Source organism: Lactuca sativa, chromosome 7 (assembly GCF_002870075.4).
Source record: "Lactuca sativa cultivar Salinas chromosome 7, Lsat_Salinas_v11, whole genome shotgun sequence".
Lineage (NCBI taxonomy): Eukaryota > Viridiplantae > Streptophyta > Magnoliopsida > Asterales > Asteraceae > Lactuca > Lactuca sativa.
In genome coordinates, this window is record NC_056629.2 from 53,592,180 (window position 1) to 53,603,695 (window position 11,516).

The 11,516-nt window shown below is 31.3% G+C and overlaps 1 protein-coding gene across 8 annotated transcripts; it reads left to right on the forward strand.

Moving 5' to 3' along the window:
• Nucleotides 1–4,077: 4,077 nt before the first annotated feature.
• On the forward strand, nt 4,078–10,278 carry LOC111905674 (methylthioribose-1-phosphate isomerase). 8 transcript variants are annotated; one of them, XM_042896441.2, is made up of 15 exons: nt 4,117–5,935; nt 6,215–6,566; nt 6,647–6,708; nt 6,877–6,982; nt 7,105–7,243; nt 7,314–7,582; nt 8,283–8,335; nt 8,501–8,550; nt 8,663–8,759; nt 8,847–8,935; nt 9,072–9,122; nt 9,203–9,343; nt 9,533–9,658; nt 9,736–9,838; nt 9,920–10,278. In XM_042896441.2, the coding sequence occupies exons 3-8, from the start codon at nt 6,671–6,673 to the stop codon at nt 8,508–8,510; spliced, it is 615 nt and encodes a 204-aa protein (XP_042752375.1). In that variant the 5' UTR covers nt 4,117–5,935; nt 6,215–6,566; nt 6,647–6,670; the 3' UTR covers nt 8,511–8,550; nt 8,663–8,759; nt 8,847–8,935; nt 9,072–9,122; nt 9,203–9,343; nt 9,533–9,658; nt 9,736–9,838; nt 9,920–10,278. The 8 variants fall into 8 exon arrangements, with proteins under 8 accessions (XP_052621548.1, XP_052621549.1, XP_042752368.1 ...); XM_042896440.2 differs by having other exon boundaries at nt 6,215–6,305; nt 6,467–6,566; nt 9,736–10,278; XM_042896442.2 differs by lacking the exon at nt 8,283–8,335 and having other exon boundaries at nt 4,119–5,935; nt 9,736–10,278.
• Nucleotides 10,279–11,516: the final 1,238 nt, after the last annotated feature.

An 11,516-nucleotide genomic window follows, 5' to 3' on the forward strand; every position in this document is an offset into this window, starting at 1 on the left:
AAGACTCTTGAGATTGACACGGGGTTAGGATAAATGCATGCACCGTATAGCTATATCATGAAATATTCTTAATTATCCATTTTGTGAAATTGAAATGATTTGTCAATCTTACTAACAAATACTTAACTTTTGAGTATGTGAAAAGTTATAGAGCATATAAGACCATTTTTAAAGCTTGAAATGGGTTATTAAAATCACAAAGTATTTTCAATGATTCAAAAAAGTGTTTTGAGTAATTTAAAAGGTGTTTGAACGTGTGTATGTGTGGGACTTTGGGTTGTATAGAACCTTCATATTTTAAATTTGAGTTATTTAAACTACAAAGTGTTTCAAGTATTTTCAGTTTGTTTTAGAGGTTTGATTCGAATAAGTTGGATTGTTATCCCTTAGTCTAATAAGTGAATCTCACGTGAACTAACTAGGCAATTCCATGCCTAACCTTATTTTGATGTGTACTTAGGTTGAAGACTATAAAATTAGAGATAGCATGGATTAGAAGGCCACATATATTTTTTTGTGAATTTGAATCATGTTTTGATATGTTTATTGGTAACAACTTCATTATTTTAAATTTATTAAAATGAATTTGAGATATTGAGATCGTATTTTGCACAGTTACTTTTTAGTAAATTTTTTTTGAAAATATGAATGTTTTTATAAAGGTGTTTTCAACTAGAACTTATTAAATATGTGTTATAAAGACCTTTTTAAAACCAGAGTTTTTTCTATCAATATGTGTTATAAAGACCTTTTTAAACTCAAAGATTTTTCTAGTTGCTTGCTAATGAGCAAGTTCTTCTTATGAACTCCTTTAATGATTGTGTGTGTCCCATATTATTTCAACGAGTTGTAACTAAACAACATATAAAAACATTTAATAAATAATTTAGAAAATGATATCTTATTGTGAGAGATACAATAAGCATTTTATTTTATGTTTTTTCATTAAAAAGCTCCTAGCAAAATCTCGCCGATTGTGAATCTTAAATATGCAAATAAATTACGGATATTCATAAAAATACTACATGATTTTAGAAGATATAGGAGTATGACTTAATATTTGGTCATTTGCAAAATTAATCATCATTTCACAAATGACAATTCAAAAACTTAATTAATTTTTAAAATGACAATCTTTGAAAATATCTTATATTATTATTTTTTTCAACTAGTTGTCACATTTTCTGTTCTTCTATTGTATTTAGTTCATATTTTATATATTTTGTTTTATTTTTGTCAGATTTCAATAATATAACAGTTATATATATATATATATATATATATATATATATATATATATATATATATATATATATATATATATATATATATATATATATATATAAAAATCAAATTTCATATATGTTCTTGAAACATCAGAATAATTTTTTCTTTTCTTCTTGTTCGAAATTTGAAATTCCAAATATGACCCCAAGTATATTTTTGTTTTCATAAAATAGTAATTTTAATGTATTTATTTTAGACATGATAATCATATTGATAATCCAAAAATATAGGCTATTTCCCTATATTTCTTACATGGTAATTTTTTAGAATCTATGTCATTTTTGATTACTTAACTTTTGGTTTTGTGTTCAATTGGTCATCTAACTCATTTTAAGTTTTAAAATGTCACAAAACTTGTAAATTTTTACTACGATGGTCCTTAAACTTTTGGTTTGATCAAATAACTTTTTGTTTTGTGCTCGTTTAGTCGCCTAACTTTTGAAATTGTGCTAATTTAATTACTAAACTTTTAAAATAAAGTTATAAATTTGAATTATAAAAAATTTTAAAAACGAAAAGTGAACACAAACCAAAAGTTATGTGACAAAAAAAAAATGTTTCATGACCATTTTGACACAAATTTACAAGTTTGATGACTTTTTAAAACTTAAAGTGAGTTAAATGACCAAATGAGCATAAAACCAAAAGTAAAGTTGCAAAAAATGACATAAACCCTTTATAAAATTAATTTAATGTTAAATATAAAAAACATTTATTCTTAATATTTTATAAAACCTTACTTTTACTCTTCCAATATAATAAAGAATAATTAAAGATCTCAAATCTCCAATTTCTATATAGAAACATGAGAACTATATTCATATTAGAGTATCTGGTTGGGAAAATGACTTGAGATGGTAAATTTTTTTTGACTTATTGTCAACATTTAGATAACATTTTTTTTTTTTTTTTTAATAAACAGATGTGACAATTTAACTTGTTAAATGTGTTTATATATTACCATTGTCACATGTTAGTCAAATGTGTACAAAAAAAAGTTGTCTAAATGTAAACATTTTTTTTACAAATTTCTTAAATTTTTTTTATAATTTCTTACAATATTTTTATGATATTTTTTCCGTATAGATTTTCTAATACAATATTTAAACTTTGTTTATATTTTTTTAAAACTTTTTTTTATTTTATATTTTCATATAATTTTAATACAAGTGCTTTTAAACCAAATATTTTATAAATGTTTAAATTTTTTCTTACAAGTTTTTTATTTTTTTTAAAAACATTTTCATACATTTTTTTAATATCTTTCTTAAGTTTTCTTCTATAACATTTTAAAAGTATTTAATAGATTTTGTATGACATAATATTTTTTTATAACATTTTAAAATACTTTCGTTAAATCTTAGTTTAAACCGTTGTATTAACAAAAATTAAAAGCTTATAAACTTCTAATTAAAAAGTATTAAAAAGTTGGAATAATTTTAAACATATACATTAGATAGATTTTTTTTTGTTTTTTTATTTGTTAAGTAATATTTTCTTTTTATTTTTTAGGAGATCCTTTATACTTATTGGTACATATTTAATTTATTTAATTTTAATATTAGATACTATTTACTTTCAAAATTTTTATATGTTAAAATAAAGAAAAAAAAGTATAAGAGGCTATATAAAATATTTTACAAAACAAAACCATATTTATTAATTAAATAGTAAAGTTTAAATTGTTATATATTTAATTAATTTATAATAAATTATGGATATTTTAAAAATAACGTTTAAAAAAATAATACAAACAAATATGAAAAATAAAATTGCTATTAAAAGTAGGGGAAAGGACTTATCACAGTAATAACTTTTTGTTTTGTTCATATGTTCATATTTAGGCAATTTTTTTTATATACATTTAACCATTTAACTTGTTAATTTGTTAATATATCATCATTGTCACCTGATATAGCCGATGACAATGATAACATGTGAACACATATAACAAGTTAAATGGTTAAATGTATACAAAAATAAAAAAAGTTACCTAAATATGAACTAAATTAAAAATTACCATTTGTTAGAACTAAATTACGTGACACTACAGTTTCATTAGGGAGTGACCTCGACATAAAATTTGTTAGATCTCACCTAACCATCAATATTTCCATTTTCTCTGTATGGAAAAACGATATATAGGAGAAATACAAAGTTTCCTCTCCCTCTATCACTCACAACAATCAATCAATCATAGTTCTTCTACCACTAGTTTTCCATTTATATCGGGAAACAGAGTTCATAAAATAGCCTTTTTTTCCCAATAAGCTGACATTTATGGGATCATTTTTATGATAAAAATCGTTATGAGGTTTTCAAAGATTATTTTTACTATACCTGTCCATTATAAATTTATAGTTGATTATATTAACAATTGAACACCACACCATGTGAATCAATAACCCAATTTAATACTCGGTCCTGACAAAATGTGCATAAGAAACCGGTCCAAACCGGATCCTTTGGTTGCCCATCTTTATCAGTACTCAGTAGACGCTCTATGTTGACTAAAAACTGGTCAATGTCAAACTCAATCGCTCTATACAAAGTAATGTACAAATCTATAAGCATAACAAACAAGCAAGTAATGAATAATCTTTATGTTCACTTCACTCGATGTTCTTCAATCCATGCAATGCATTCCAAATCTACCAACTACAAACAAGATCTCAAAATCACATAATCTCATAAGTTTTTTTTAATGTTATAATCCTAACTCAACTAAAATTAAAATAACCCAGATCACAATATTATAAAACTTCCTCAAGCATTTCCCTAACTTTTCACTTTTCATGCATCTGTGCATTATTCTCTCTATAATGGGAATAGATACTATAAAACCCTACTCCACCACCGTCCTCCGCTTCTCATTCCTCATCACCACCTTCCTCTTCTGCTCCTCCGCCACATCCACCGCCGCTCTCAAAATCGCCCGTCCACTCCGTAAACTAACTCACCCAGTCGTCATCCTCGTTTCCGTAGATGGGTTCCGATTTGGGTACCAGTTTAAAACCCCAACACCCAACATCCATCGACTAATCAAAAAAGGAACCGAAGCTGAAACCGGATTGATTCCAGTTTACCCAACCTTAACTTTCCCAAATCACTACTCAATCGCCACCGGATTATACCCAGCTTATCATGGAATCATATTAAACAGATTCACTGATCCAACTACAGGCGATAACTTCACAACAAGAAGTCGTGAACCCAAATGGTGGCTAGGCGAACCCATATGGGAGACAATCGCGAACCAAGGGCTGAAAGCGGCGACATATTTCTGGCCTGGGTCCGATGTAAAAAAAGGTTCTTGGGATTGTCCTGTGAATTTCTGTCCACCGTATAACGCTTCAGTTCCGTTTGAAGAACGCGTCGATACTTTTCTCCATTATTTCGATTTGCCAAATGAAGAAATTCCTGTTTTCATGGCGTTATATTTGGAGGATCCTGATTCTCAAGGTCATTTAGTTGGCCCTGATGATCCTCAAATTACAGAAGCTGTTAGTAACATCGATGGGTTGATTGGTAGATTGATTAACGGATTGGAAAAACGTGGAGTTTTCGAAGATGTTACTATAATTATGGTTGGCGACCATGGAATGGTAGGTACTTGTGATCAAAAGTTGATATTTTTAGACGATTTAGCTTCTTGGGTCAAGATTCCGGAAGAATGGGTAAAATTTTATTCTCCTGTGTTATCTATTCGTCCACCTTCTAATCAATCCCCTTCTGAAATTGTCGCCAAAATGAACCAAGGATTGAGTTCAGGAAAGGTTAAAAATGGCGATAAATTGAAAGTTTATCTCAAAGAAGACCTTCCTGCAAGGCTGCACTATTGGGAAAGTGATAGGATTACTCCAATCATTGGGTTAGTTGACACTACTGGAAAAAGGTTAATACAATACACCATAATATAATACGGATATAATAAAACCCGTACTAGAAAGGGATGTATGTTTCTAATTAAAGGCGTATTATATATACACTTAAATCAGGGGAGACTTGTCTACAGTAGCTCTTCCATTCACCTTCCGCCATCTGCTGATTCTTCGACCCTTCCGAGTGTCTCCCACCGCGGTCGACTTCCAATCAAAGACGACCGTTTTTCCCCATCACCATCTATCTTCCAAATTACTAGATTAACCTCACCATCTTTATTCTTTACAGTTTAGAGCCAAAACCCTGTCACCACCACCGCCCTATACGTTGCTGCTCTCCGATTATAGGATATCTTGCCAACTGCGAAGCCTCCACAAACGCAACCCCGACTCCATTATCGTCTACTTCTTCCCAACACCCATTCTTTGGTTAAGCCCTAAATACATTCCACCGCTTATTGCTTCGTCTTCCTCCTTAATCAAATTGAGAGCCGCTAGTGTCGTAGAAAGACAATCCTACACCGCCTGTGTCATCAAACTCAGAGCCGCTGGTGTCGTAGAAAGAGAATCCACCACCTCCAGGTCGCCACCTTTAAAGGCTTCCGGTTCGTCTTCGTCGCCAATTCAGAATCGTGTTCTTAGGTCACTCGAAAAGCACTCATGGTCGATGAAATCAAAATGTGAAATCATGTTCTTAAGTCACTGGAAAAGCACTCATGCTCGATGAAATCATCAATTACGTTCAGTCACTACAAGGTCAAGTTGAGGTAAGTCGATAATTTCAAATTCTTGTAGATAAATCCACCGATTACCATCTAGATGATTGTAGTTCTTCTTATAGATATTTGAGAACATTTTTTTCACCTTTCTACTCCGAATATCATTCGCCTTAAGCTGCCTCCGACTCCGTCGATCACCTCACTCACGACTCACGTCCCTCCAGCAAGTTTCGTCTTCGTCTACATGTGTTCCGCGACTCAATCCAACTTATTTGTATCCAACCTTTAATTTCGTTAAGATTGGTTTACTTTTTTGCTGAATTGCAGTTGCTTCCAATTTCCATCAATGGCATCTCAAGCCGACTCATCTATGCAAGCCATCTGTTATCACCGTGGCTCACTTCAGCTACTTGATCAGGTCCCCTTTCTCCTTCATATTCACTTCATTTCATTTAATTGTAACTGTTGTTTTGAGCAGAGAAAACTTCCTCTTGATACAATCTATTTGGAGATTCGAGATGCTGCTGAAGTGTAGTGTTTCCTCAGAACTTTTTCTTGATTTGTTCTATTGTTTCACAGTCGTCCAACAGCTGTGAATCTTTCAGATGTTGCAACTAAACTTAAAAAGATTGTAACAAACTCTGTTGCAACTGCTACAGATGCTAACCAAGTGTTCCTTGTAATTCCTCTCTCTCTCCTTGTAATTCATATCATGTATTCATGTTTGATTTAGTTACTTTCTGTTCTTTGCTTTTTCAGGCTTACATTGAAGCTGCTGAAGTAATGCTGGAAGATGATGTTGCCTCCAATAAAGCAATCAGGTCATATGGATCTTCTTTCATTCAAATTTAACAAAAGGAATCTAAGAAATTTTCTGTTTTGACACATTATAATACTGGTAGGCTAGTCATCTCCCTCTTTACATGACAAACTCTAGATCTTGAGCTACATGTTCTTATGATTTGTACTTTATTGTTTCATTTCAATAGTCTTGCAACATTTGGATTTGGAACAGCTCTTGGAGTAATCCGTGCACTACATGTTGATGAAGTACTAGAAAGAGCTTATTGTACAGAAACCCGTCCATTTAACCAAGTAAACAATCTTCATTATTACATGGAAATATGGAATAGTTCTTTAGTTGTGTGTGCACCCTAGGTGTTCGATGAAATGTCTGACTCGATCAATACTGTTTTTGTTCATTTGTGAAAGTGTAGGGATCAAGATTGACAGCTTATGAATTAGTTCATGACAAAATACCCGCGACTCTTATAGCAAATTCTGCAGCTGCTGCTTTAATGAAAACTAGATCTATCCATTATGTCATTGTTGGAGCTTATCGTGTTACTGCTAATGGTATGTTATTACTATTTTATCCGCAAATCTTTTGTTACTTTTAATCTAAAAAAATTAAATTTGATTTTAGGTGACACTGCGAACAAGATTGGAACATATAGCCTAGCGTTATCTGCTAAACATCATGGTGTTCAATTTTACGTTGCGGCCCCCTTGACTTCAGTTGACTTGTCATTATCTTCCGGGAATGAAATTGTTATAGAAGAAAGATTGCCAAAGGAGTTACTTAACACATGTGGTGGTATGGGAGAACAAGTTGCAACTTCTGAGATTTGTATTTGGAATCCAGCTTTTGATGTTACACCAACTAATTTAATATCTGGTATCATAACTGAAAAGGTATTCTTCAATCTTCAATACAAAAGGCATTAATTTATGTTATGGGTATATTATATATATGATTATATTCTAATGGATGTGGGAATGATTTTTTTGACATTAAAGGTTTTGTACACAAGAGTATGAGCAACTAATGTCTAAGGATACGCTAGGGTTTTTAGATTACTATTGTTATGAGTTTGCAATGTATTGAATAAATCATAGAAAGCTCTAAATAATAGGCTTCTCTGTTAGAGGTGTGTGACAACATTTTTCCATTAAAAACTATAAATTTGGTCAAAATAAAAGATAGTTAGGATGTGCTTTTTGTTGGTAGTAGTGAATGGATCATGGATGGGTGAGTTCTTTATACGTATATAGGGTAGTTTTAAATTAGTTTGTAAGAATAGGGATTTTTAAGAAATTAGGTCCAATGAACACAAAATTAGTTTTTAAAATGTTAGGGTTTAATGTTGTTTGTTTTACCTTCAATGAAATCAGGTTTTTGTTCTTCCCTAGGATCATGATTTTGGTGAAGTGACCGAATTTCAGCAAAGCTTTCTTAGTTCAATTTGCTATGAATTTTATGGATATACTCTCTATGTCCGATAAGTAAATAAGGAACATGTTTCTAAACATTATTTCATTACTTCTATTCAGACAAGTTCATTTACGTGTTACATGCTTCTTGTTTCATTCTGAATTTTGTGAATTTTTACAGCCAAACCTCTATTTTGGAAGAGGCATACATGAGGACATATTTTCTCATTTCAAATAAGGATATAAAGTTTATTTATGATTTGATAATGTGAAAATGCATGTTAGCAGCTATGAGTTCTTTCCAGACAGTAATATCTAAAAACTTATATACATACTTTGCTTAATTTTGATTTTTATTAGATTAAGATCTGATTACGTATTTATTTGAACATTTTGTAGTAACCTATAATATTGGCATTGTTATTTCTATCTGGGATCCAATTGTCATGGTGAGTGTTCTTTAAAATAATTACTTTTTTTGCCTTTATGAGGCCAGTTAAACATGTGTAACGTAATTTTATGTACTCTTTTGAGTTTCATTTGAATTACATCTATTTGTAGTTACTTGTGAGAGAAGATGCTTTGGCTGAGTTTAAAACAAACTTGTTGCAACAGAACTTGAAAATAATTCAATCTCTTCTTCTTTTACAATTACCAGGTATGATAATTGTATATATTTTATATTATTTTATAACAATAAAAAATTTCAAAACCATGTTTCTTATTGTTTTATTGCATAAAAAAGGTGTTCAAGAGAAGTTAAAGAAACAAATTAAAGAAGTGGAACTTGCACAATCGAAAGAGGTGTCATTACACTGGCCTGGCATGGCAGAGGTGTGTGTTATAACAATACAAAAAATCATCTTTTTTCTTTATATCTTTTTAAATCTTCTATTTAAGTTCTCTTAACATATAGTAATATAATATACGTTACTAACTTTTTTTTTTCTTTTTACATTTTGGTTCTAAGAGTGTTAAAGTTATTGGTGGAATCTATGTGGCCTTCAGCCACTTGGGTGAGGTTAGTACGCATATATCTTTAGTTTACCAAATTTTAAAATAGAAATATGACATCATCATTATGTGTTGTTTAATCCTTAGATAAGGACACTTGGCATGCTACATTCGAGATTTAAATGGGTTACTTCAGCTTTTTGTGAACACCTTGTGCCAATGCAAAAAGAGGAGCCTAAAAGATATCATGGAGATTATCACACAAGATGTTATGAATGATGATCACAAGTAAGTCTTATTTTGGATTGACCTTTCAATATTTGTTGTCTTTTTGTGTCCTTTTCTAGGATACTTGAAAGAGCTCACGCTCATCATCCTTATAATGGAAGGAAAATGTATTTTTTGCCCTCTAGCGCACACACACATATGATTTTGTTCTTATTATTCCCTTTTCTAATTTTCTATATGTGCCCCTAGGTGGTGAGGCTTTGCTTGCTTTTGACTGTCAAGGAATCTGCCATTAATGTGCCTAGAAATTTCAAGTATCACCTTATATATGAGAATGTCAAATCCTCCAACTGTCGGTAACATGGTCTCATATAGGTTAGTAATTTTCCAACTATTCACTTATTTCATTCATCATTGTCCTTAAGATTAGATTTTGTTGGTTGTGTAAACAGGAACTTCAGTGTTTTGACTCCATATGTTCTCTATTCATAAGAAGGAAAATGAAGATGAAATTTCAATTATATTTTAGCTCCAGAAGATAGAAGATATATCCAGGTGTCTGTTGATATTACTTTTGACTGTTGTCCCTTTATTTAGAATCAAAGAACGTGAAGTTTGTAACTGGATGTTGAATAGGGCTGGAATGCAATTAAGAATGGCCACTAGGAAGGAGTCTGGGTTTGGTATCTTGACATCTAGTACGGTTGTATGAGTAATCTAGTATGGTTGTATGAGGAGATCGTATGGTGTATTAGATGGGTGTGTGTTTGAGAGGATTCATATCAAGTACGGTTGTTTATGGATGTATTAGATGTGTATATATGCCGTATTAGATGATTGTATGTGATGGCTGTAAAAAGTAGATAGGATACATATAGTACGGCTAAATAGCCGTACTCTATTAGGCATGTAATCTAATACACCCCTCTACTAATACGCCCTCTATGTACGTACTATATTCATAATTTCAACCGTACTCTATTAACCTTTTTCTAGTAGTGTGATGAAGGGTTTAAGGTTGAGCAAAAGGACTCGAAGAGTAAGGAATGTGGAGGTGAACATGGATATGATAATGCATTTTTTTCGATGAGATCGATTTTTATTGGTCATGGTCCTCGATTTGCTAGAGGTAGAAAGGTACCATCTTTTGAGAATGTTCAAATCTACAACTTAATTACTTCGATCCTTAACATAAATGGAGCTTCCAACAATGGGTCGTCGTCTTTTGCAAAGAGTGTGCTTTTGCCTCATCATTGAGAGTTTTGGGAGTTATGTTTATGTGCTGATATATGTGCATGTTTTTAGGCAATGTTGTTTAACTGTGGTAGATTTAGGTTGATAGCGGTGTTTATGGCTTAAGATGTATTAGGAAATGTAAGTTGTGAGTGTTTGATTCTTGTTTACACCTAATTGAAAAAATGGTACACGATAAGTTTTATAAACAATTGTATCATTTCATCTTGTTGTTAGTGGTGTATTGGTCAGATATTTGTATGTGTTAAACAAGCAATCGAATAAAAGCAACATAATGACACACATAATTAATATGGTATGGTTGATGTGACCTATGTTCATCGTAAACATCAAAAAAGAGATCACTTATAATAGTCAATTGTTTTAAGTGATACATTGAAACCCTAGTTACGAATATTTGTATTTATATCTAAAAACTCTAACAAATGTTGATGCATATTTATATGTGAAAACCCAAACAAATGTTAGGCCAAATTTATGTACAAGTAAATCTGAAATTACTAAACAAGGGCACACCGTTTAGCAATTGTCGGGCCTAACAACCGTCGTGTATGGATTCACGCCTAATGAAACCTAACATAGTCTAAACACTCATCCTTTTGATTTTTTCATTCAGGTTTCTTCACTTCAGTTTGGATTGGATCATATATCCATTCAGACTGCCAAATTCCAAGTAATGATATAACAATGGTGTGTGGTTCGTTTCCATCGTGTAATCAACGTAGGTAATGAGGTCGTTTTGTGCTGCGAGTCTAGCATTTTCTCATTCATCTAAATAAATGAGTGTATCAAGTCTACATAATGTCTCAATATACTAGAAATATTAGATTCCTATTTTTTATAGTTTTACTTTGGTTATTTAGTTGCATGTTAGATTTAATTGTTTGTGTTTAGGTTTTTGGAGTTTGGTTGTCACAGGGTTAAATTTATAACCCATTCCGCACTTGATTGTTTGTTTGTTAAGGGGTTGAATAAGCCG

What these genes read in the sequence shown, in the direction of transcription:
- LOC111905674 (XM_042896434.2), top strand. Translation starts at nt 4,083, where the DNA reads ATGCATCTGTGCATTATTCTCTCTATAATGGGAATAGATACTATAAAA.